Here is a 27,020-nt window from a genome sequence, read left to right as displayed (position 1 = left end):
TACTAGTGAAAAGATATAAATGTCCAAAATTAAGATACAAATGTTCAACATTTGATGGAAGTCTGCATTCACTTCCAAATATTGGCACTCCCAGATGAATGTTTATGAACATCCAAAAACTCAGAAGCCTACTAGTGAGTGTTGACAGTTTCCTTAATGTGGATCCCCTGGTGAATGTCCAAAAAACAAAAGGGAAAGCATATGTTTCTTTTTGGACATTCATAAAATGTGGCTGTGATTGTCAAAACACCACATGTTGTGCATTCACTCTATCTTTATGGGCAAAACCGATTTATCTGAAACATCACAGTCCTAGGATGATCCATTTTTAATGGGTTCCATTTTGAGACCCAATATGGGAAGACAATCAAGTTTTACTTTTCCATTGTTTCCCAGGGAGCTATTTCAGCAACCGTCAGCATAACTCTAGGAAACTTTCACAGAATCTTTCTTCCTATTGTTTCTCCAGTGCCATTGTCTCCATCTGCTAGGAAGTATTGGCTGTCAGTTCCTCTCTGGATTGGCATTCTTTCTTTGTGAGTGTGAACCGACTGAAGTTGAATACTTTACAAGAATGACAAGATGTCAGCAGCTGTCACCAAACTGTCACAGAGCAGAATACCAATCTTAACAGATGCTTCTCCCCCACCCTTTTGTGAGCTACTGGTGAAGGACTCCAAGTCCTTTTTCGTTTTCACATAGGTGTAAATCAGATGCAACACATTGAAATCAGTTCAGTGACACAGAAGAAGTCACTCCTCAAATCCCACTTCTTCTTTATTGCATTCAGGCACAGTGAATTAACTGCACACAGATAATAGTCCAGCCTCCACATTCCCTCCTTCCTTGGACTCTTCTCTTGAACCAAGAGAAATCCTCCTGTAGGCCTGTGGATGGTCAAAGCCCTGCCAGGCAGCTTTCTATAACCATCTAAATCTATCTGATAGTTATCAACACCTGTGTGGAGCCTTCCTCTGATAATCAAGAGTGTTCAATGTTCCTCATTCGCTGAACACAAGGAGGGGGAAGCAGGACCATGCCCACTACCCATCACCCTCAGTCCTCATTTCTGCACATTCAGAAATGTGTCTACTGCCAGAGGTCTACTACCAGCTTTCCAGTTCATGGAAGAGACTTACATATGCACAGCCATATACACTTAGTCCCTTTTCAGCCTAATGTTGAATGCACAGACATCAGCAGGAGTAGAGCGAGGGGGTTTAGTCCTGTTTCCCCTTCCAGGCAATACACAGGGAGGCTATTCCCACAATCACTGGAAAGCAGTGATTGTGGGAACCACCGGGCTCACAGGTGAACCGGTGGTCCCAAGGCGGCTAGCCCCTCTAAAACACCCTCCCCTTAAATGAGGTTAATGGAGCAGGCGCTCCGTTAACATTATTTTCCTGCTCGTGTGACGCCATGGTGCACGGCAACACACAAGTAGACCCCCGACTGGGAGGTTACAAGCAGCCTCCTGGTATCAGGGGTCCCCCACCACAGAATGCCCCATTGTGTGCGGCATCCTGGGAGTTCCGGGGGCCAAGCAGCCCCCAATCCCTGCAGCCCCACTCGCTCCATGACAGAGCCGGTAGTTGTGTGGGTGGCCAATTCAGCCACCCAGGGCTGCACAACTGCTCATGTGCGCGGAGAGCAGGCTTAGGATCATGTGTAGAGCCTCAGGGAGTGAATGTGTCAACCACTTTGAGGTTCAACACACATCATATCTTCCATGAATTATTTAACTTAAGTCCATAGTGTCAACCAAGATGTGAGTTTCAATACTTGTTTGGCCTTGGGTCTTTTTTTATTTGTTTGTTTTGCGGGGGGTGGGGGTGGTAAACAGCAGCCATGAGGCCCCAATCCTGATTGGGACTGTGGCACAGGAGAAGCAGGATTTAACCCTTTTCTGACACCACAATCCCTATCTATATTGTGACCCCTGCAGCTGATATTATTTACCACCACCACCCCAAAAAAGGGGAAAAAACATGTTGGGCCAAACATGTTTACAAGTGACATCTGTCCCTGATCTTCACTTCCAAAAGAAACAATCCTCAAGCATGTATAGCTGTGTTGGTCCACATTCATCCCTTATTCACTCTCTCTCTCTCTCTCTCTCTCTCTCTCTCTCTCTCTCTCTCTCTCTCAATCCTCTGTTGCTTCCACTGTTTAAATGATGGAATTAAATATTATTATAAATACTGGTGATTCTCTTTATTTAGTAGGGGGAGAATAACTGGCCCTAACCACCCCCAGCACAGTACTTCCAGTGACTGTGGCTGGTGTCTATCTTACATTTCTTTTTATATTGTGAGCCCTTTGGGGACAGGGATCCATCTTATTTATTTATTATTTCTCTGTGTAAACCGCCCTGAGCCATTTTTGGAAGGGTGGTATAGAAATCAAATAAATAAATGCATATAATAATAATAATAGGTTTCTTTCAAGTTCTCGCTCTTCATAATAAGCAGTGAAATTTGCTTGGGTCCTGCAACCATCCTGCTGTCCATTTTGTTTCCCCTAAGTATCTAGAAAGCTGCCATACATTGAGTCAGACCCTTGGTTGACCTACCTCAGAACTGTCTATACCGACTGGCAGCAGCTTCTCCAAGGTTTCAATCAGGAGTCTCTCCCAAACCTACTTGGAGATGCTGCCAGGGATTTAACCTGGAACCTTCGACATGCAAAGCAAATACTCTACCACTGAGCTACAAGTCCATCTTCCACCCTGATGGTGAGGAACATGAGAAGCAGAAAGCTACAAGGACACAAGTGTGGTTTACATCACGTTAAAGAAGTGAGGGGAGAGAACTTATTTATTATCTGGTTCTTATCCTGCCTTGCCTACAAGGAGCTCTGAGCAGTATATGGCTAGGGATGTGCAATTCGAAATTTTGGTGTTTCGATTCGGATCCTAATCAAAACACCTCCAATTCATTTTGTATCCGAATCTGGCCCTTCCGAATAACCCCCGATTCGATTCGGATCCAAATTAATCCAAATCCAAATCCGAATCAATTTGGATTTAAAAAACAGGTCCTGGGGCCAAAAGATGGGGTGGGGTGGTAGTACCTAATGGGTGGAAGCTACCACCCAAATTGCAGAGGGATTGGGCAAAGGGCTGATTTTTGGTGAATTTTTGAGGTTTTAGTGTCTTTGGGGCAGATTTGGGGCACAACGTGGGATCTGGGCCAAAAGATTGGGGTGAGGTGGTAGTGCCTAATGGGTGGAGGCTACCACCCCAATTGCAGAGTAATTGGGCAAAGGGCTGATTTTTGGTGAATTGTTGAAGTTTACGCATCTTTAAGGTTTTCCCCCATTAGGTATAATGGAGGGTGTATCGCTTCACGTCAGGGGGAAAGGGGTGGCCTAGAGTAGTGTGGGGTTGGTGGTAGTGCCAGGTAGGGGCAAGGAAGCTACCTGAATTTTTTCAAAGGATTTGGGCAGAGGGCTGATTTTTGGTGAATTGTTGAAGTTTACGCGTCTTTAAGGTTTTTCCTCATAAGGTGTAATGGAGCTTTCAGCAGCCCCATAACTGTACTTGGGGGGTGCTGGGGTGGCCCAGAGTGAGTGGTGGTGTATTGCACATAGGGTGCCAACCACCCCCATGGGTTGCTAACTTATGGGGTACAGGGTTCTGTTGTTTCTGAGGTGTTCTGAGTGTGGATTCTATGATAGCAAATGAGATTTTCAATGAGACACCATGAATCCACTCTCATTTGCTATCATAGAATCTACACTCAGAATACCTCAGAAACAACAGAACACTGTACCCCATGGGTTAGAAACCCATGGGGGTGGTTGGCACCCTATGTGCACTACACCACCACTCGCTCTGGGCCACCCCAGCACCCCCCAAGTGCACTTATGGGGCTGCTGAAAGCTCCATTAAAGACACGTAAACAACAATTCACCAAAAACCAGCCCTTTGCCCAATCACTCTGCAATTGGGGTGGTAGCCTCCACCCATTAGGCGCTACCACCCCACCCCACCCTTTTGGCCCAGATCCCACGTTATGCCCCCAATCTGCCCCAAAGACACTAAAACTTCAAAAATTCACCAAAAATCAGCCCTTTGCCCAATCCCTCTGCAATTGGGGTGGTAGCTTCCACCCATTAGGTACTACCACCCCACCCCACTATTTTGCCCCTGGGACCCGAAATTCGAGTTGACATCACATCAGACCTTTTTGCATTGAAGTCAATGGGAGGCAAAAAGGCGGGAAATTCAAATAGACGTCATTGCTCAAAATGGAGGGGGAAGAAGAAGGCATTTATTGGCCACAAAATGGAGGGCCGAAACAACAGATATTTCAGAGCCGAAACGGGGGTGATTCGTTTCGGCTCCGAAAAATTTCGGAGGGCTAGAAGGGTGATTTGGTTCAGATCCGAATCACCCGAAATTGGCTGTTTCGGGTACAGATCGTTCTGTACCCGAAACATTTCGCACATCCCTAATATAGGCCTCCTCATTTTATACTCATCCTTAAATTCCTAACCTGTGAGGCAGGCTAGGCTAAGAGAGAATCACCGAGTGAGCTTCAGGGCTCAGCAGGGATTTGAGCTGGTGCTAAACTGGATGAGATGGTGAAAATAGGAACATAGGAAACTGTCTTATACCAAGTCAGCCCCTTGGTCCATCTAGCTCAGTATTGTCTACACAAGACTGGCAGCAGCTTCTCCAAAGTTGCAGGCAGGAGTCTCTCCCCCCAGCCCTATCTTGGAGATGTCAGGGAGGGAACTCAAAACCTTCTGCATCCAGAGTGGACCCATCCCCTAAGAGAAATATCTTTGACCGGTGCTTACACATGTAGTCTCCCATTCATATACAACCAACCTGCTTGACAAAGGGGATAAGTCACGCTGGCTACCACAAGACCAGCTCTCCTCCCATGATTGGATCTCCCATCTTTTTACATTTTTGTGAAAAGCAGTCACAGGGCCCCAAGTTGGAGGGAGACAATGGTAAAAGGGGGAGGGCTTTACCCCTTTTCCTGCATGATTTTCCTTCTGAAAAATGCCCCCTCCAAGCCGCTCTTTGTCATCTGAAAAGTTTGCAATCCGTCTGACAATGCAGAAGGTTTGCTGGAGGTTCTTCCCTCCCCCCACCCCAGAGCCTCCCAGACTTTATTTTTATATTTTGACTGTATGTTAGAAGATGTGCAATCTGTGGCTTGCATGTGCCGAACTGAATTAATGCATGCAGATAAGCAACAGCCATTTATTTCCCCCTCAGCACCACCCCCACACACGCACAGGCAGATCCTAAAAAAGAAACCGCTAGCACAGCAGATATAGGGGGCCTGCAGGGACGTTTGCCTGCTCCATAAATTCACAATCAGGTCATTTATAGGAGCCTTATGACCGAGGAGATTCAGAATGTGACATCGGACGGGAAAGAAGCATCTTGTTCCAGGGCTCTGCCCGAGTGAACAGCTGCTTTCTCTCTGCCATCTGTCCCAAGCAAACCTCTTGCTCTGCTTTCTCTGTTGCCACATGAGCCTCGTCAGATGGGCACTCATGTGCTTTGAACCTGTGCTGGCTGCTTCAGTGGCTTACGATGGCACATTGTTTTTTCCTTCCTTGACTGTCGAATAGGGGCTTATTTGGTCACATTAGAAAATCAAGCATTTGGGAAAGGAGGACACCGAACTGGTTCTGGAAGAGTCTCAAACAGGTGACCATATGCAGAGCTCCATCCCTAAACATGACTCTCCTGCCCCATCAGCTCCACTGCAATGTGCAGAAAGGTGTTCTCAAGCGAAGGGTGTGCCTTGCCACATGTGGATGGCTGGTTGCACATGTAGTGCTCAACCAGTGGTTCAGTAGATCTGCCAGGGCTCTGGGTCACATGCATGAGTCCTACTTCTGGCCCCAGATAAGCTATGCTGAGATCACTGGGCAGGTTGTGGAAACCCACCAATTGTGACATATCCTGCCACACTTATGACACAGAACTGGATATCTGTCCCTCACTTCAAATCTAAGCCACAGATGGCAGGCTCTGTGCCACAAGTAGGGCAGGGTATGCCAAGATTGGTAAGTTCACACGACATGCCGAATTTCACATGACATGCCGAATATCTTTCCCAAGACTGGAAGTAGGGATCATGTGTGCACCTGGGGCTCTGGCAACTCCACCAAACCATCACTTCAGTGCTACAAGAGAGACAGAGGAACTATTCCAGAGACAGAGGAGGACAGAAGGCCAACAATGCAGCTAGGGTCCAGGACATGTGCTAACTGCTAGGCAGCAAGTGAGGACATTGTTTTATAGATATTTCCCTCACACACACGAGGAAAATCCCTTGTAGATTTACCTATTTGCCTATGCAGAGTTACCTATTTGATTCCAGGTCCAATTCAAAGTGCTGGTTCTTACCTTTAAAACCCTCCAGGACTTAGCACCTTCTTACTTGCTTGGAGAGGAGAGCTGGTCTTGTGGTAGCAAGCATGACTTGTCCCCTTAGCTAAGCAGGGTCTGCCCTGGTTGCATATGAATGGGAGACTAGAAGTGTGAGCACTGTAAGAGATTCCCCTTAAGGAGAATGGAGCCGCTCTGGGAAGAGCAGAAGGTTTCGGGTTCCCTCCCTGGCAGCATCTCCAAGATAGGGCTGAGAGAGATTCCTGCCTGCAACCTTGGAGAAGCTGCTGCCAGTCTGTGTAGACAATACTGAGCTAGATGGACCTATGGTCTGACTCAGTATATGGCAGCTTCCTATGTTCCTATGTACCTTCAGGACTGCCTCTCCTGGCCAGTCCTGTCCCGTCCTGTGAGATCTTCTCAGGTTGCCCTTCTTTCGGTCCCTGGTCTCAGAGAGGTCCATAGTACTGGGGCATAATACTAGGGCCCGTGGAAGGGCTTTCTCTGTTGCCACACCTTCACTTTGGAATTCTCTCCCCCCCCCCCGCCACCCACCACCAGATTTGTTCTGCCTCTCTTTCAGCCTTTAAAATGTTATTGAAGACATTTCTTTTCCACCAGGTGTTTGCCCTTTAAAATCTTTTTTTAAAAAAAACTCAGATGTTGTTCTTGCTTTGTACACCGCCTTGAGTCTGTGAATTGGGTGGTATATTAAATCTTTTAATTAAGGGTGTTATATTAAATCTTTTAATTAATTAATTAATTAATTAATTGAGGTTTGTTCCACAACAACTCCATTTTCTCCTTCTGCTTTCCCTCCCTTTTCCTTTCTGGCTTCACCCCCACATTCTCTACAGGATCCCCCCAGGGACAAATGTCCAAACAAACAAACAAACAAACTGCAAAAGATTACTGGATAGAATACAACATGTCCCTCCCCTTTATGACAACCAAACATTGAATTGATTTAAAATCTAGTGTCAAAGTCTTGAAGTCATTTAGGTGTTCTCCTGTCATGCACACTTCTTCTAAGTCCTGGGTTCTCTGGCAGGAGCTGTTTGTGATTTTTCTTCTGGTACCAAGGATGGTCCATCACTTTCATCAGCCTCATCTATGAGGTCAAAACTGAAGGCAAGATCAAATTCCTCTTCTTGAGATCAGACTTTCTTCTGTCTTGTCTCATAGAATGCATGATGGAAAGTCTCAAACTGTTCCATTTATTTCCATCATCCTATATGACCAGATCTCCTCAGATTTTGATTATTTGTTTTGGTTCATAATATCAGGAACATTCCTTTCTTACTTTTAAGGCAGACATACTTGAACAAAGTCCCTCACCTGAAATGTTTGCTGTTTCACACCCCGATTCTGATCTTTATACAATTTACATTTCTGTTGCTTCTCCCTTACTCAATCATGAATCTCTGCATCCTCAGGGTGAGATGGCATGGAAAGCCCTATCAGTTGTTGCCATTGGATATGTTTGGTGGTAGCTTTGCATCCCCTAAGCAGTTCATATCGTTATTTTCCTGTAGTGTAATGAGGAGTAGTTTGATTAGCAAATAGAGTTTCACGGATTGCCTCTTTCCAGAGTTGTTGTTGCATAGTAGCCGGTTATAAACTTTCCTTCACCAACCAGTTCATTCTTTCCACTAAGCTGTTCCCTCAAGGATGGCACAAGGAAATAGTCTTGTGTTTTATCCCATGGTTATGCAAATATTGCTCCATTTCATATGAGGTAAGCTTTGTCCCATTGTCAGTCAGTAGTACTTTAGGAAGACCTTCCCTTGCAAAAACTGCAGCCATGAACTGGATCACCTTGTTTGTAGTAATGTTGTCGGCAAATGAAACTTCTGGACACATGGAATAGTAACCCACCATCACTATAACAAATCTTTGCTTTGCGGGTTGGTTATCAAAAGGACCCATTATATCCAGATCAAGTTTTTTCCAGGGACCATTGGGATACTCTACAGGTGACAAGGGTGTGGTAAACTGCAATTTGTCACATAGAGCACAAGCCATACAGTGCCATGTTACATTTTCAATGTGTTTGTCCATACCTGGCCACCAAAACTTTTCTCTGATTCGCCTTTTAGTCAAGCTCATGCTTGAAGGTGTCCAGGTACCTTGTTTTGCATGGCCATCCTTTAGTTATGTAAGGTTTATGTTCAGTAAGCACTTGATCAGCATTGAGGGCCACTTTCCATTCAAAAGATGTGATCACTCCATGAGTGGATGAAGCTATTTGCATAATTATGACTCCTTCACCTCTTCTTCTGGGATCTCCTCATGGCATGGAAGTGGAAGTCGAGATAAACAATCTGCAATTGTATTCCGAACAACTGGAAGATATTCCAACAGGAAATCAAAATCCTTAAGTCTGGTGATCCATTTGGCTATTGTTGGGGTTGCTCAATTTGATCCCCAAGTCGTAAATAAAGCAGATAGGGGTTTATGGTCTGACGATAATGTGAATTTTCTGCCCCACAAGTAAGACCCGAAGTGCCTCACTGCCCAGAAACATGCTAGAGCTTCTCTTTGTATGGCAGAATACATCTTCTCTAAAGCAGTAATCTTCTCTAAAGCAGTAAGCACTCTGAAAGTAAAGGCAACTGTAACTTCCCAGTCCCCTTTTTGCTGGGTCAAGACAGCACCCAAACCATATTCAGAAGCATCAGTGGTTACATTAGCGTGTGTGTTGGTGTCAAAAGAAGTGAGAGTAGGGATTTCAGCAATGGCCAATATGATAGTCTGAACTATCAAACTAGGCTTGCTGGATACATTCAAGTTAAATGCTACATTCTTTTTAAAAAGAAGATGCAATGGAGCAACTTTTGAGACAAATTGTCTAACAAATTTAGAGTAATACTCACAGAGTCCTAAAAATGAGCAAACTGCATCCTTGTTGTGTGGCTCTGATACTTCCCAAATGATTTTCACCAAGTCTGTTTTGGGATGTACGTCACTCTGAGATATTGTGTGTCCCAAGTACGTCACCAAGTGTGTACGTCACCAACTGACATTTCTCTGCAGAGATAGTAAATCTGTGTTGCCAACGTTTTCTTAAGACTTCTCTTAGTTTAGCATAATGCTCCTCAATAGTTTTGCCATACACTAAAATGTCATCCTGAAAGTATGACATCCATAGTCCCCCAAATTGCATGCATCATTCACTGAAATACCGAAGCTGCAGAGGCTAATCCAAAGGGCAGTCTTTTGAATTGAAAAAGACCCTCGGGGTAATGAAGGTTGTGTATTTATGAGAACTTTTGAGTAGAATTTGATGATAGGCTGAAGACAAGTCCAAAGTTGTGAACACGGAGGCCTCTTTCAGAGTAAGCAGCATTTCATTGATATTGGGTAATGGATGACAATCCCCAACTATGTTGGAGTTTGTTTGTTTGTTTGGTTGGTTGGTTGGTTGATTTGTTTGTTAAATTTCTATACCACCTTTCATTAAAACAATCTCAAGGAAGTTCACACAAAAGTTAAAACAAGACTACCAAAATGACAGAATTAAAATATCAGCTAGAATACAAAATTACAGATCTGATTAAAAGATTAAAAACAAGTGCAATATGACCATACAAGAAGCAGCAGCAATAGGAACAATCATATAAAAGCCTGGGCAAAAAGCCAAGATTTCAATGCTTTCTAAAAACTGTGATGGAGACTAAGGAGCGAATGGCCACCGGGAAAAACAGCATGGGGATGGGGGACAAAACTGGACCCTGCAGGACCCCACAGGCCAATAGCCACGGAGCCAAGCAGTTTCCCCCAGCACCACCTTCTGGACCCCACCCCAAAAAAGGAGCATGTCCAATTCCTATACTCAAGAGGCTGTCCAGAAGGATACCATGGTTGATGGTACTGAATGTCACTGAGAGGTCCAGCAGAACCAACAGGCATGCACTGCCCCTGTCTAGCTTCTGGCATAGGTTGTCCACTAGACGGAGTGTTTCTCAACCACTGGTCCCTGGACCGCTGCCGGTCCCCGAAGGGTTGAGTGCCGGTCCCTGACTGGGAGTCAAACCATCCCCCCAACTGAAATCAAGGCACTCACTTCCTCAATTTTGCACATGGTACAGAAGAGGAAGAGTATCACGGAGACATGGGACCCTTCTTGTGCCTTGCCTCCACGTGCTGCTGAGATCTTCCTACAGCTATCTTATTCCCTATCTTTACAGCTTCAAACTGTATGCAGTGCGGGGGCATGGAGGAAAAAGTATGGCAGTGGGCGCCACTTGAAGGGCTGCTGGTTCTTGCATGTTCATTGTTTGCAGCCAAATTTTGGTTGATTGAAACCCAGCTGCCTGTTGTGGTTGAGGCGCCTTGAGAGGGAACGCTGTTTCCCTCTTGCATCAGTGGGGCTTGCTTGTATGTTGTTTTCATTGGCCCCATGTAGCTTTTGGATTTTTCTAATGGCCCAACATCCCCTCTCCATTGAGTAATCACAAGCACCTCCACCCACACCCTGCACATACTGAAGACATACTGGAGACAAATTTGTTCACCCAGGCTTTTAGATTCAGGGGTTCTCAACCTTGGGTACCCAGATGTTGGTGGACTTCTACTCCCATAATCTCCAGCCATAATGGCCAAATGCCATTGTTGTTGGGGGTTATGGGAGTTTAACTGAGGGACCCAAGGTTAAGAACCCCTAATATTCCATGTTTGCAAAAGATTCCAAATTTAATTATTTTAATGCTTATATTATTTTCATTCTAAACTGCCCAGAGATGCAAGTTTTGGGCAGTAGAGAAGTCTGATAGATAGATAGATAGATAGATAGATAGATAGATAGATAGATAGATAGATAGATAGATAGATAGACTTGAAACCCCTCTACTAACTGCTGGTCTGGGAAACGGCGCATGAAGAATGTAGCCGTCCTTGAAACTCTGCACGAAGAATTTAGCGGTCCTTGACTCCAAAAAGTTTGAGAAACACTGAAGTTATCAAGGCCGTTTCTGTCCCAAATCCAGGGCAGAAGCCAGATTGAAAAGGGTAACTCCTCCTTTCTTGTGCTACCACTTTCTGGGGCAGTGCCATAAAAGAAGATTGGGTTTGGAAGGCTTTAGACCGAACAGCCTGGATCTCTGGAGTATTGGTTTTGCGGTACCAAAGAGAGTAATTTGGCAAGTGAAGAGCATTTTCCACTCTCCAAGCCAACTCTATAACTTTATCCAAGGTAGGTTTCCACTCCAATAGCAGTTTTTTCCCCTGCAGTTTGGAGCAGTTTGTTTTCATAACAATCTGATCCCTGATCAGCCCATCAGTAAAGTTGACAAACTCACAAGTTACACTTAAGGTATGCAATGTTGTGACATAGTGATCAATAGATTCACCAGGCAGTTGGGATCTAGAATAGAATTTGTAACATTCAGCAAACACATTCAAAGTTGGGTTGAAATTATAATCTGAGGCTTGAAGAGCAGCTTCATAAGAACTGGCATCCCCTTCCAAGTAAGCAGGAAAGGGCAAATGATTATATATTATTTGGCCTTCAGGGCAGTGAAGCAATATTGCCTTCTGCTTTCCTGCAGTACAATTAGGGCTCTGCATAGTAATTGCAGAAATAAGACCTCCATTGTTTCCAAGGAAGAGCAGTTCTCCTGAGGTGGACAAGAAAAAAGGTGGCGATGGGATCTGAGCCATGCTTTAGTGGGCATCCAGTGAACAACAGAGTCCAGGATTGATAAGGGAAAATAAGCTTCAAGGTTGTGCAGATCAGGAAGCTGGAGAAACAATCAGCAGCAGCAATAGTAGAAAGCAGTTCAGGAATGTAGGCCCATTGGTGCAATGAAACGAGGGGACATTTTGCAGGAACATCCATAAGTTTTGCAGGCTCACATGCTTAGCTTATTCAAAATCTCATTGCAAATGTTTTATAGCTACTTCCTTTATACAGACAAGGAAATCCTGTGAAAATTTTGTTGGAGGTGAAGGATTTTGCACTGTCGCATGTCTCATGAGGGGGACAGACCAGTGAGTTAGAGGGCTAGAGAGGTCAAGACATTGGTCATCCCTTCTCTACTGCTCTGATACTATCCCTTTGGTATGCAGATTGCTACTCTTAGGGACTAACTTCCTTCCTGCCTGCCACTTCCAATTCCTTCTCCTCCTTCCCTTTCTTCTCTCTTACAACCACCCATGCTCCTCTCTCCCTACACCATGTGTGCAGAGATGCATCCATGTGCATCCAGCTAGCTAGATCGATTAGAGATCCTATCTCTCCACTTTCCTATCTAGAATGGAGTTCACTAATAAATACTCCTTATATTGATTTGAAACTATGAACTGGCTCCAAGATATTTTACTCTCAGCATACACGCATGCCTGGGCAGACTCCACTGTGTTGTGCCTCTGTGCATTCTGCTATATTAGAAGGGTATCCCTTACCAGAGATAATTCCCAACAGATTTACAGTAACTAATGGTTTATTCAGCAACAACTCCATTTTCTCCTTCTGCTTTCCCTCCCTTTTTCTTTCTGACTCCTCCCCCACACTCTACAAGATTCCCCCTGGGACAAATGTCCAAACAAAGAAACTGGAAAAGATTAGTGGATAGAATACAACAGATACTTATAGTAAATGTTGATGCCCTGATGGGGACTCAGTGCTTCTGGGATCCACTGATCCTAGAAGTACTCCATCAGGCCTTATGCTCAGGTGCAGAGCTTGGTGAGGGGCAGGGCAAGCCCTAAACTGGCACAGGCCCCACTCTGGGCACACTGCAGTGCAGCCTGCCCCCCTCTCTCCGCCAGTCCTAGCCACTTACCTTTCCCCAGCAGTTGGTCTTTTGTGTCTGTGCAGCTTGAAAGGCTCCCAGGCAAGATGCTAGAGTTCCACCTCTTTCCACCTCTCAGCTGTTTGGTGGGTGGGCGGGGCTTCCCGAGAGACATCCATGCAGACCTCCCCGAAGCCTGAAGCTCAGGAAAGAAGCAAGCAGACTTGTGGCAGGCAGGCAGAGAGTGTTCAGCACTCTCTGCAAACCTTCTGCCCAGCCTTAGTAATGGAGGTATGATGTGATTTCCTTTTTGTGGTTCTCTCCCTTCCCCTTGAATATTTAGGAAATGGCTTGCCATAGGGCTTTGGTGTTGAGCAGAGATGTAGAGCAGGGTGGGAGGAATGTGTATCTTTAAATTGAAGTGGATTGGACAAATTGAAGCTATTCTGACGATCAGTGGAAAGCAGGCTAAGGGTGCTTAGCCCACTCCTCACTGATAGTCAGATTCACCGGGCTCACAGCCGAGCCTGGTTCCATCAAAGCGGGTCACCCGCTACAGTACCCCTCTCCTTAAAATGAGGCAAACCCGGGTTTTTTAATCATGAGTAGCGGCGGTGTGGCTCCGCACTGCAGCTACTCATGAGTAGACCCCCAGCCGGGAGGCTCAAAAGCAGCCTCCCGGCTCGGGGGTCTCTCCAGTATGCCCTGCACACTTGTGCAGGTCGTACTGGAGCTTCCGGGGGCCACGTGGCCCCTGAACTCCCCAGCCTCGGCTGGCTCCGTGACGGAGCCGGCAGTCGTGTGGGTGGCCGCTGCGGCCACCCAGAGCAGACAACTGCTCTTGTGCAGGGAGAGCGGGCTAAGCCCGCTCACCCCACAACCCCCCTAGAGGCTCTTCATACGAATCGTGTGAAGAGTCTCATTGTTGGTTTTTAATTTTTTTTCTTTTATTTTAAAAAGCCTCATCCAAAAAGTCCTATAAGTGCTTGCTTCATGGCAGAAAATTACAAAAATGTCTAGAATTGAACCCCTCCCCCTTAGATCATCATTCCACCCCCATATGGAAGAATCTGCCCTTTGTCTTCATAAAAAAGGGTAAAATGCCCCGCTTTCTGCCCCAGCCTTTAGATCACCTGTCCTAGAATGTCTTGGTATAGGGCTTTGGTATTGAGCAGAGATGTAGGGCAGTGTGGCAGGAATAGGTATATCTAAATTGAAGTGGATTGGACAAACTGTTGGTTTTTTAAAAAATAAAACATCCAAAAAGTGCTTGTTTCGTGGCAGAAAATTACAAAAACTTCTGGAACAAACAATATTTTACTTATTTATTTATTTATGAATGCACTATGCTCAAGCTGATTTGCAATCCCGAAGGTCTGAGAACTGTGAAGTATGTGTTGTTCGTTTTATTTTTATTTCTTTAGAAATGCATTTTATGTCCAAGCTGGTTGGACATGTCCAAAAAATGTCACTCACACTATTTACACTGTATGTCACCAATCAGTATGATTCTGTAATGATATGAGATGTTAAGGAGGCTCTGCACATGCTCATTTGCCCTCAGCCCTGCACCCCCCTAGGGACGGCCTTGGCAAAGGGGAGGTCTTTGTGCTGGCAGATGAGTGTTCTCATGAGCCAGCTTCTCATGGTGGCTTCTCTCCAGGTTCACCCCATTTTTATTTTTGGGTCTAGAAAGTTAATGTTGGAAGGTCCTGTAGCACAGGAGAACCCAGGTATGGGGTATATTCCCAAATTTCTGGATTCCATGTAATCTAAGGATAGGATATCACTGCAGCTGCCGCAGAGTCCTGATTAGGAAGAGCTAACTCTTCCTGGTCCCAGAATGTCCTGGAGTTTGTAGGGGCTCCTCTTTCTATTCCAGCAAGGTCCCATTTGACTCAGGTTCGGAGAGGTGGCAGGACCTGACAGCCGGGTATGGACTTGATTCTGCTCAGTGTTCTTTTTCCTTACAAGTAAAGCAATGGGCAAACTCTGAACATACCTTGATTGAAATTCAATAAGGTCGCAACCATCACCGCTTGTCTCTAGTTGGCAACTGAGGGCCAGGATCCCCTCCTATGAGGTGGCCGGAATTGACTCCAGGGCTGCCAGTCTGCACTGTTAGCAGATGGAGCTATGCTTCCCTCCCTCTCTTTCTGCCATAACATAATCTTTAAATGCAGGCTTGATTTGTATGGGGACTCCTCATTAAGCCCAGCCTGAAATATCAGGGCATGTGATGGAACCTGCTCTATCAGTTTGAATTAGATCAATTAACAGCAGGGACAGTATTAATTTGATATTTCCCCTTAATGTACATACATCGTGGGATAATGAGCTGCATTCAGCTGTGTTATATTCAGGCACAGTGGATTAACTACACAGGATCCCCTTAAGGACAGCCCAGCCTCCAGACTTCCCCCTCCCTCTCTTCCCTTGGACTAGGAAAGACCCTGCTGCAGACCTGGGTGGAGACCCTGTCAAGGAGCTGTATATATCCCTGTTAATAGATGGATTTAATTAGCAATATCTGATAGCCAAGTTTCAACAGAAACACATAATCAAAGCTTGCCTTAAAAAAACATTTATAAAGTTAATAATGAACACTAGGAAGTATGATTGTATTATATTATGATATTTATACACAGTCTACCAGATGTTATTGACTAGATTTGATACTTTAATTATCGGGCCCTTTCCAAGGGTCTAAGACAGGGCTGCTCAACTTCAGCCCTCCTGCAGATGTTGGCCTACACCTCCCATAATCCCTGGCTATTGGCCACTGTGGCTGGGGATTGTGGGAGTTGTGGTCCAAAAACAGCTGGGGGGCCTAAGCTGAGCAGGCTGGTCTAGGATAACTAAAGAAAAATGAAAGATATCGCCGTAGTATTCGTGCTGTCCCGAGTAGTGTGGCCTTCTGTAGTAGATGTGTTGTAATTTTATTGATGCCCAAGATGACAAGATGGTGTTCAGGTTCTTTTGGTACTGCACCAAGGGCACCAACAACTATTGGCACCACTATTGTTTTATTTTTCGAGAGCCACTCAGTTTCAATCTGAAGGTCCTTGTATTTAGTTATTGCACCCAGACCCAAGGAGACACAGACACAGAAGTATTATGGAGGAACTGGTCACTTTATTAGGGGTACAAGGTTTTAAGACAGTGCCTGCACAGGCACGGCAGCTGGGGTTGGCATTCAGAGCAGCAACAGTGCGGGCTCGGATGGGGGGGGCACCACGTGGCCACCCCTGCCCTAGAATCTCATGGCACAGACACCTCGGCTCCAGGCGGCCCACCTTCCAGAAGGGGGCGCCCTTCGTTGCCGACCTAAGGTCAGGACCCTGCAATTTACATCACCTGTCCGACGCTGTAAAGCCATACGGAAGGGTGTCGGTTGCAGGGAGGTGGGAGCAAGGCAGCATCCCTGATCTGTAAAGCCTCAAGGGATCTGCCCCTCCACCTTACAGCTAAAGCTTACCTAAGGTGCCGCACCGCATCAGCCGCTCACCTCCGCACTGTGCCCGCCACAGCGGGCGTCAGCCTAGCTTGACGCCCCGCCACCCCACAGGCCTAACAGCACTGTTGCCAACCCCAGCCGCAGATCGTCTAAGAAATACCTCATACCAAGGGGGGACAAGTGCACCCCATCACCCCTGAATAACTGGGGGAGCGAGAACGCGATGTCGTTGTGTGGGATGCACCCACCCCCCTTTGAGGCGATGAAGCGCGCCATGGCCGCGTTCACCCCGCGCCTAGCCCTATCTACCTTGTTCTGCTTCACCGCCCCCCTCCAGACTCGCCGCTGAGTGATGTCAGACCAGATGACCACCAGCCCCGGGCACCAGGAGAGGGCGACCACCAGGTCCTGGGCAATCTGTCTTGAGAGCGAAATGCCAGACTGGTCCACCAGGTCGTTGCCTCCAAAATGCAGCAGCAGGACATCCGGGACAGGATTCCCTTCCAGGAACTCGTGCAGCATCGGCAGGAACTGGGCCCTCCGCATGCCCCGCCGGCCAAGCCACTCCACAGTGGCCCAACGCCCCAAACCAAGCTGGGTTTCAGGGTCGGCGCTCTGCGCCCACTTGCGTGCCCAGAAAATGAAGGAATGGCCCAGTATGAGGACTCTTGCGCGCTGCCCGGCCGCCCTCGGCCCAGCCGACTGAGGCCCTGCGCAAGAGGAGAAAGCGTTAGGAGTGGCACAAATAAATGGTTCGTGGGTGGGGGTGGGGTGGGGCAGAATTTATGCGCCCATCTACCGCACGTATCGGCGGTAAGCCGCTGACCGCCACCTGCCCAGCCGCCGGATTTCCGGCCCCGAATAACCCATCCGAGCAGCCATGGAAGCCGCCCCAATCCGAAAGGAGTGGGGGGCCAGATCCTGGGTAGGCACCCCCGCCGCCACAAAGGCTCTCCTCATCACCGCCCAAAACTGGAATTGGGTCACGTGGCGCCCATTAGCGTGGATAAAGAGGCACCCCATAGCTGAACCCCTGGCCTCCGTGTAGTCCTCCAGTGCACGGACTGGGCACAAGCCCGGGTCGCCAGCGGCATGCAGCGCGACACTCTGCCCCTTGCCTCTCTGATCTGTTTTTGAAAACCTAAGGTGCAGTACCACCCGGGAAGCACCCACGGTGAGGTCACTGAATTGAAGTACCCTACTCGTGGGGCCGCACCTGCTCCTGGGGAACATCTCTCCAACCCTAAAGGCCCCGAAGAAAGCAACCAAGGCTGCCGCCCTGAACAGGACCTCCTCATAAGGAGACGCACAAACCCCGGCAAGTTGCCGCAGTGCCAGCTGCAGCGCCTCTGGGGTGACCGGCCTACGTCGGTCAGGTTGCACGGGCGTCTCCCTCGCCCAGCCCTCCAGCATGCGCCGGACCCTGAAGTCCCCAGAATGGTCGGGGAGGCCCCTTGCTTTCCCAAAGAAAGCCAGCGCAGCCAAATGGCCGGCCATGGTGCTCACCGCCAGCCCCTGGGCACGGAGGTGCACCAGGTACTGCATCAGCTGTTCCGGCGGCACAGGCCACACATGGACCAATCCTACCTGAGCTCTAAACTGCAGAAAGGCCCTGACCCTTTTGTCGTAGGCAACCCGTGTCCTGGGCGCTATGGAGGCTTGGATGGCCCTAAACGCCTCTACATCCCAAGGTTCCACAACCATTCGGGCACCTGCTCGGGCTCCTTGGCGGCTCCAGGTGCCAGCTTCCGGAAGCGCTGCATCTGGAAGCGAGACAGGGCATCTGCCACCTCGTTCTGCACCCCTGGAACATGCTGGGCGGTGAAGAGCGTGTTATGGCGAAGGCATGTTAGAACCAGGGCCCGCACCAGCCCCATCACCCTCTGTGATTTGGAAGTCTGGCTATTAATAATCTGAACCACGGCCAAATTATCGCACCAGAAACGCACGACCGAGTCCTTGAAGGACTCGGCCCAAATGTGCACCGCCACCACAATGGGGAAGAGTTCGAGGAAGGTGAGATCCCTTGTGATTCCCCGTTCCGACCAGCTGCCCGGCCATCGTTCCGCGCACCAGCGCCCTCTCAGGTACAGGCCGAACCCAAGGCCGCCCGCGGCGTCTGACTGAACCTGGAAGTCGGCCTCGAGCAGCTGGGAAGAACGCCAGAATGACACCCCATTAAAGGACTCCAGGAACCTGAGCCAGAGCCCCATATCCTCCCTCATGGCGGTAGACACCCTAATGAGGAAATGGGGTCGATTACACCCCACCATGGCGTCACACAGGCGCCTTAGAAAGGGGCGGCCTGGAGCCACCACCCTGCAAGCGAAGTTCAGGTGGCCAACCAGCGATTGCAATTTGCGTAGCGTTACTGCATTCCCTGAGCAATTCCCTCATGATGCCGAGCTTGTCCCCGGGGAGGCGTGAGAGCTGTCCCACCGTGTCCAGCTCTATCCCCAGAAATGTAAGCTTCGTGGTCGGGCCCTCTGTCTTGTCCTTAGCCAGTGGCACCCCCAGATCCCCGCAGAGTGCCCTGAATGAGCGCAGTAAGTGTAGGCATTGGCCAGAGCCCTCCCTTCCTCCGAAAATAAAGTCATCTAAATAGTGAGCGGAGGAGCGTAGCCCCGCCCTCCGGCGCAGTGCCCATTCCAGCATAGAGCTGAAAGCCTCAAAGGCCGCACAGGAGACCGAGCATCCCATGGGGAGGGCTCTGTCGATGTAAAATCCCCCTTTAAATGCGAAGCCCAAAAGGTCAAAGTCATCAGGGTGCACGGGCAGGAGGCGGAAGGCGGATTCAATGTCGCACTTCGCCATCAGTGCCCGAGGCCCGCAGCCCCTGATCATGGCCACAGCCTCATCAAACGATGTATACCGTACTGAGCAAAGGTCCGCCGGTATCCCATCGTTAACCGAGTTGCCCCTTGGGTAGGACAGGTGGTGGATAAGCCTATACTCTCCCGGCGCCTTCTTAGGGACCACGCCCAAAGGGGATACCCGCAATGTTGGCAGTGGCAGCCTGTCAAAGGGGCCCAGCACCCTCCCCAGAGACACCTCCTTGGCTATCTTTTTCGCTACTATGTGTTCCATCCCCCTAACCGATTTTAGGTTGCGTGCAAAACTATGGACCCGCCTGGATTGGCACGGAATCCTAAACCCCTTCACAAAACCGTCCTCAATATAGCGTGCGCGCTCCCTGTTGGGGTAGTCACGCAGCAGCCTCCGGAGCACCGGGATTTTAATTGGGCTGGGGCCCTTTTCCAGCCGTGGCTGCTGGGCCCTTTGCCCCTCCCGGGCCTTGGTATCCCCCTTTTCCCCTAAGGGCTTTGGCCCGCTGGCAGTAGATACTGGCGTGCCGCCCACCGCAGAAGCCACAGTCATGCCGGTACTTGCACGGGGAGCGGGCACACTTCCCGTTCTTGTTAAATTCCCAGCACACCAGGGGACCTTGAACCCCCTGTGCGCCTGAGGCCGAAGCCGCTGACGCTGCCGGTGTTTTGGAAATGAGGTGCCCGCTGTCGGCGCGCTCGCCAACCAAGGGCCTCGCGGGTGTCATAATCTGAAGCCATAACTCGGGGTGCTGCCTTTCCCAGGATATACCCGCATTGCTGGAGGCGCGCTCGCGGAACGCTTGGTCGTAGCGCTCCCAGGCATTACCAGCAAAGTCCATGAAGGCTCTGTGTATAATATCAAAATACTTAACAAGAGCGGGGCCCCGCTCTGGATATTTCTGCATCAGAACACCCATGTAGATTGTGTACCCCGAAACCCAATTTGCCCAATTATGCTCAATGGGCTTCCGCTTTGTCCTCTCCTTGTCCTTCCCCTGGGACCCCTCCTTCTCCAGTGGCTCCGGCTCCTTGAAGAGCAATTGGAACACGTCAATGCACTCTCCTTTCCAAATCCGTTCCTTAACTGCTGGAAGGAGGTGGTCCCCCAAGGGTACGGGCCCATCCCCAGTATGCCAAGCAGAGCTGAACTGCGCCGTTGGCCCCTGGGTGGGCAAAGCAGCGCTCCCCCCTTGCCAGACCTGATTACAGGTGGCGTGTGGAGATGCCCAGTTAACTGGCCCTGGGAACCACCCGTATGGTCCGTAGGGGGTGCTAAAGGGCAGTCCCCACGGCCAGGCCCCCTGTGGGGACTCACCATTGTCGTCCCTGCCGTCTCCTGGTCCTGAGTCCGCCGGTTGTGTCGTGATCCCCGCTGGTTCCTCGTGGGCAGTTCCCGCCGCCGCCTCCAAAGCTGCTAGACGGTCAGCAAAGCCCTGCATTAGTTTTGCCTTCTTTTCCACCCTGTTTGACTTTTTTGCATGTGGGGGCACCCCCGAAGGCCCCCCGCCCGCCTCGTCGCCCTCTAGAGTGGTGCGCTGCCTCTCAAGGGCCTGCAGCCGTGCTATAAACGCCCTGATGGCGCCCAGTTCCAAATCGCCCTCATCGTCGGAGGAGGATTCGGCGGGTGCGTTTGGCCTCTTAGGTGGCCGCGTTGGCTTGCCACCCTTCTTGGCTGGAGCCTTCCCACCCTTTTTAACTGGGGCTTTCTTAACTGGGGCTTTCTTAGGGCCCATGTCCCAAAGGATGAAGCTTATGGGCCTGTACCCTGCCCTCAAGTGCGTAAACGAGTGACCTGGCCGGCGCAAGGCCTGACTGAGGCCTACGCTGGCAAGGAAGGCCTATGAGTCACAGCGCCTGCCCCACCTAGCCGTGGTAAGGCCCAGCCCCACTGAAAGGCCCCCAAATGGAGCTTAGGCCCGGCAGGGGAGGCCCACGAGCCCACCAGGGAGGCCTAGTCAATGCAGGCCCCCAAAATGGGTGTGTGTGGGGGGTTAGGCCCTACAGGCCCGACAATAAAGGCAAAGGCCGCCCTTAGCAGAAGGCCTAAATGGGCCCTGGGTTGAAGGGGTTCACACAGTTCAAGCCAACACCCCCAACGTCCAATCAACCCTCCCCCCAGATGACCGGGTTAGTCAATTGCCCCCCCGCTGAAGGCCTGGCGCGGCCTACTGAGGGCCTGGGGCGGCCTGCTGCCCTCACTCGATGCTGGGCAGCTTGGGCCTGCCGGGGCCTAGAAGCCCTTGTGTGGAGAGGCCCGAAGATCAAAGGCCGTTCCGAGGAGGACTTAAAAGCCTCTCCTGTGATCCCCCCAGAGCCCGTTACCACAGGCGGCCGGGCTACAGAGGCCCTGGCCGCCGAGCCGCTCCAATCCGCTGCTCGCTCGAAGGGCCGCTGCACTGCTCCCCGACGTTCCGCTCCCGTGGGCCTCCTGCTCCGGCTTCCAATTCGGGTACCCAGCCAGCCACGTGGAGGCCCCGAAGCCGAGCAGCAGCACGTCCTTCCTTCTGCTCGGTCAGGGAAGGACTGAGCCGGCACAGGCCTGCTGCCGGTTCACTGCTGCTAGCCCCGCCTCCGAGACGGAGCCGGGCCAATGGGAGCTAGCTCCCAGTGCCACGTGCTCCAGGGGGTGGGGCTGAGGGCAAACAAGCCGCGCAGCCTAGAGCGGCTGCGATCGGCTGGCTTTTCTCCAACTGGTGTTTTTCTTCGACTCATCTATCCCCTGGGATTACAATATCAATTATCAGAACCCAACTCTTCTTGATAACTGTCAGATCAGGCGTATTGTGCACTAAATGTTTGTATTTGAAAATCCCAAAGGATTTTTGCTTCTTCATTTTTTATGACCTTCTCAGTCAGATGATTCCACCAATTCTTGCTTGCTGGAAATAAATAATTCTTGCAACTACTTTGTTGTGTCTTTTTATTTTTTATCATTATTATTATTACTACTACTACTACTATTACTACTACTACTATTTATACCCCATCCTCAGGGTGACTTGAGACACAATATAAGATAAAAAGTTAATAAGGTTAAAAAGTTAAAAGACCAGGCTAAAAACACAATTAAAATAACTAAACCAAAAAAAACCCCTAAACAATTAAAATAACAAGTTTTAAAACAGAAATCAAAAGTTTTCAGTAAAAATCTAAAATGCTAAACACTAAGAATCCTAACAAATAAAAGCAGAGAATACAGGTGAAACTCGGAAAATTAGAATATCGTGCAAAAGTCCATTAATTTCAGTAATGCAAATTAAAAGGTGAAACTGATATATGAGACAGACGCATTACATGCAAAGCGAGATAAGTCAAGCCTTAATTTGTTATAATTGTGATGATCATGGCGTACAGCTCATGAAAACCCCAAATCCACAATCCCAGAAAATTAGAATATTACATGGAACCAAGAAGACAAGGATTGTAGAATAGAACAATATTGGACCTCTGAAAAGTATACAGTGTACTGTGCTTGATTGGCCAGCAAAATCGCCTGACCTGACCCCATAGAGAATCTATGGGGCATTGCCAAGAGAAGGATGAGAGACATGAGACCAAACAATGCAGAAGAGCTGAAGGCCGCTAATGAAGCATCCTGGTCTTCCATAACACCTCATCAGTGCCACAGGCTGATAGCATCCATGCCACGCCGCATTGAGGCAGTAATTGCTGCAAAAGGGGCCCAAACCAAGTACTGAATACATATGCATGCTTATACTTTTCAGAGGTCCTGTCCAAAGTCTGCAGCTTGGGAGTGCTTCAGAACCCTCAGCTTTGGAATGCCTTCCCAGAAGAGCTTCACCATGCTCCCTCCCTTAGTGTTTTTAAGAAACAACTGGACGTATCTTTTTAGAGAGGCTTTTAAATATCTTACAGTATTACTCTTCTGGGAAGGCATTCCAAAGCTGAGGGGCCACAACCAAAAAGGCCCTGTCTCTGCCTCTAGTCCCTACCAGCCAGATCTCTGTTAGTGGTGAGGCCACAAACAGGGCCTGAGATGCTGAGCGGAGGGCCCTGGCAGGTTTGTAAGGGTGAATGCAGTCTGACAGGTACCCCGGCCCCAAGCCATGTAGAGCTTTAAAGGTCAAGACCAGCACCTTGAATCTAGCCCAGAAGTGGACTGGTAACCAATGAAGCTGCCGCAGGATGAGTGTAACGCTCTTGAAGCGACTTGTGCCCACAGGCCTCTTAGCAACAGCGTTCTGGACCAGCTGAAGCACCAGAACCATCCTCAAGGCAGCACCACATAGAGCGCATTGCAGTAGTCCAATCTGGATGTCACCAAAGCATGAATGACTGAGGTCAGGTCGCAGTAGGGTCGCAGCTGGTGCACCCATCATAGCTGGTAAAAAGCACTTCTGCACACTGTCACCACCTGTGCCTCCAAAGATGGAGTTAGGTTCTGAAGCACTCCCAAGCTGCAGACTTTGGACAGGGTCTCACGATCAGTGAGACCCGGTTCAGCAGGGTGTGCGGGGAAGGAGCCCTGGGTGGCCAGATTGGCCGCCCACACGATTGCCGGGTCCGTGATGGAGCCGGCGGGGGCTGGGGAGCTCGGGGGCCGCGTGGCACCCGGAAGCCCCAGTATGCCCTGCGCGAGCGTGCAGGGCATACTGGGGAGACCCCCGGAGCCAGGAGGTGGCTTCTCCCCTCCCCTCCGGGGGTCTACTCGCGAGTAGCCATGGCGTGCCACAGCGACTCACAATCAGATAGCCCAGGTTTTCAGAGCACTCACTCCACAAACCTGGGCTAAGGGGAAGGGTACTTGAGCGGGTTACCTGCTCTAGAACCACCAGGCTCGCAGTCGGGCCCGGTGCTTCTCATGACCAGCAAAAATCGGGCTAGCGGAGGCTAGCCTGGTTTTTGCTAATCGTGAGAATAGCCCCTTTGTCTTTTAGTGGGAATGTAACCCCATCCAAAACCAAGTTTACCACATTGCCCAGATGGTCAGTTTTACCTACCCAGAGCACTTTTCCTCTTGAGTCTTTCTTCTCCATTGGAGAACATCCAGCTAGAGATAGAAAGTTGGATGGGGCCATAGTGCATCCCAAAAACATTTTATTGTGTCTCATTCAGAGATTTTGCCTTATGTCAAGAGCTGTGGCCTGAAACACTTGGCTATTTTTAACTGTGCATCAGATCCAGCTCTTGTTGAAATGAGGATAGGGAAAGGCAAGGTGGTCCATAGCTGGGAAGAACAGTCTCTTAGTAGCGTGGGAAAGCACGTCAGTCTGCCCTGGAAGTCTTTGACCAGATCATGGAGTATCACCAGACCTGGTCTGGCCTATTGGTGTAAAGAGGCATCCATGGCACAGCTGAGCTTCATGCAATTCCTCCCTTTAACTAGACTGGAGTGGTGGTGGTGGTGATGAATGACCTTTATCTCCACCTGATTTCCCTTAGTTTGCTAAGTAACTCAAGGCCCACTATAGAATCTTGGGCACAGTGATGGAGCCATGTTATCTTTATCCTTAATTTTGGCTTCTTTGGACTCATATTATAAATGAGGAGAGCTGGTCTTGTGGGAGCAAGCATGACTTGTCCACTTAGCTAAGCAGGGTCCACCCCAGTTGCATATGAATGGGAGACTAGAAGTGTGAGCACTGTAAGAAATTCCCCTCAGGGAATGGAGCCACTCTGGGAAGAGCAGAAGGTTTCAACTTTCCTCTCTGGTTTCTCCAAGATAGGGCTGAGAAAGATTCCTGCCTGCAACTTTGGAGAGGCCGCTGCCAGTCTGTGAAGACAATACTGAGCTAGATAGACCAATGGTCTGACTCAGTATATGGCAGCTTCCTATGTTCCTATGACCCAACTTAGGGTGAACACCAAATCTCACCAAAAGCAAAATCAGAGATGAATTTGGAGAGCCTTGATCAATCAAAATATCGCAGTGGTGGCTGGTGTGGGTGCCGCTGGAGGGAGGGAACAGTGGGAGGCACCTTTAAGTGTAAATTAGTAAGTCCTTACCTCCTGTACTGCAACACCTGAAAGCTCTTCCCAGCAGCAGTGCAACACTCAGCTGGCCATTTTCTGGCCACACAAATGGTCTTCACCAGCTGAGTGGCAGAGACTATCCACCGTCGCAGTGGGTGCTGGGCGGCGTGCAGCTCCTGGGATGAGCTTTTGGGTGCAGTGTTATGGGAGGTAAGCACCTACTAATTTACACTTAAAGGTGCCTCCCACCTCTGCCCTCCCCAGCAATGCCCACACCAGCCGCCATTGACTGTCAGAAGTTGGAAGGAAGTTAAATAAATTCATATAAGTTTCACAACATTTCTCGGGTGATTTCATTCATCTCTTCAGTTGCCATGGAATAGAGTTGCTGTGCCCCCCAAAATTCTGGGTTTCACCCAGATTTTAAGCATCTCACCCAGATTGCTTAGCCCACTCAGATTCACTCCAATTTCAGCTCTTAATTTTATTTATTTATTTATTTATTTATTTATTTATTTATTTATTTTAAAGCTAAACTCTAGCCCTTGTAAAAGAGGAGTTGTGGAGCAAAATGTGCAGTCACTGTTCTGCTCAAAAAATATTTTCAAGCCAATTTACATAATATGCAAATTAGGCACCTGGATTTGGAAAGCCAGAATATGACAACTGTACCATGGAATTCCATCTAAAGTAACATTTGAGACAAATTTGCAAGGTTCTGGTCAGGCAAAATATGTGTAGGAATATCTATGGAAACTAAAATAATCTTGATGAAACTGAATATATTTCTCTGAGTTTACACAATTCTGCTCCCACACATATCCATATCCCAGGCTAGGATGTCTCTCTACAGGTGAAACTCAAAAAATTAGAATATTGCGCAAAAGTTCATTAATTTCAGTAATGCAAATTAAAAGGTGAAACTGATATATGAGATAGACGCATTACATGCAAAGTGAGATAAGTCAAGCCTTAATTTGTTATAATTGTGATGATCATGGCGTACAGCTCATGAGAACCCCAAATCCACAATCCCAGAAAATTAGAATATTGTGAAAATGTTCAACAGTAGGCTCCAGGTGTCCCACTCCAATCAGCTAATCAATCCATAACACCTGCAAAGGGTTCCTGAGCCTTTAAATGGTCTCTCAGTCTGGTTCATTAGGAATCACAATCATGGGAAAGACTGCTGACTTGACAGTTGTGCAGAAAACCATCATTGACACCCTCCATAAGGAGGGAAAGCCTCAAAAGGTAATTGCAAAAGAAGTTGGATGTTCCCAAAGTGCTATATCAAAGCACATTGATATAAAGTTATGTGGAAGGGGAAAGTGTGGAAGAAAAAGGTGCACAAGCAGCAGGGATGACCGCAGCCTGGAGAGGATTGTCAGGAAAAGGCCATTCAAAAGTGTTGGGGACTTTCACAAGGAGTGGACTGAGGCTGGAGTTAGTGCATCAAGAGCCACCACACAGAGACGGATCCTGGACATGGGCTTCAAATGTCGTATTCCTCTTGTCAAGCCGCTCCTGAACAACAAACAACGTCAGAAGCGTCTTTCCTGGGCTCAAGAAAAAAAGAACTGGTCTGTTGATCAGTGGTCCAAAGTCCTCTTTTCTGATGAGAGCAACTTTTGCATCTCATTTGGAAACCAAGGACCCAGAGTCTGGAGGAAGAATGGAGAGGCACACAGTGCAAGATGCTT

At 48.7% G+C, this 27,020-nt stretch overlaps 1 protein-coding gene across 4 annotated transcripts; it reads right to left on the bottom strand.

Annotated features, from left to right (window-relative positions):
• Window positions 1-16,209: 16,209 nt before the first annotated feature.
• Window positions 16,210-22,057, bottom strand: LOC128324785 (uncharacterized). Of its 4 annotated transcripts, XM_053249792.1 has the most exons (3): window positions 20,699-22,057; window positions 18,268-18,318; window positions 16,210-17,265 (listed from the first exon to the last, which is right to left on the bottom strand). In XM_053249792.1, exons 1-3 carry the CDS (start codon window positions 21,114-21,116, stop codon window positions 16,640-16,642), a joined length of 1,095 nt encoding a protein of 364 aa, XP_053105767.1. In that variant the 5' UTR covers window positions 21,117-22,057; the 3' UTR covers window positions 16,210-16,639. The 4 variants fall into 4 exon arrangements, 3 of the variants coding, with proteins under 3 accessions (XP_053105767.1, XP_053105766.1, XP_053105768.1); XR_008307096.1 differs by having other exon boundaries at window positions 18,268-22,057; XM_053249791.1 differs by having other exon boundaries at window positions 16,210-18,318.
• Window positions 22,058-27,020: the final 4,963 nt, after the last annotated feature.

Source organism: Hemicordylus capensis, chromosome 4 (genome assembly GCF_027244095.1).
Source record: "Hemicordylus capensis ecotype Gifberg chromosome 4, rHemCap1.1.pri, whole genome shotgun sequence".
NCBI lineage: Eukaryota > Metazoa > Chordata > Lepidosauria > Squamata > Cordylidae > Hemicordylus > Hemicordylus capensis.
Note: the sequence above shows the minus strand (reverse complement) of the source record. Positions and strands in the feature narration are given on the sequence as shown.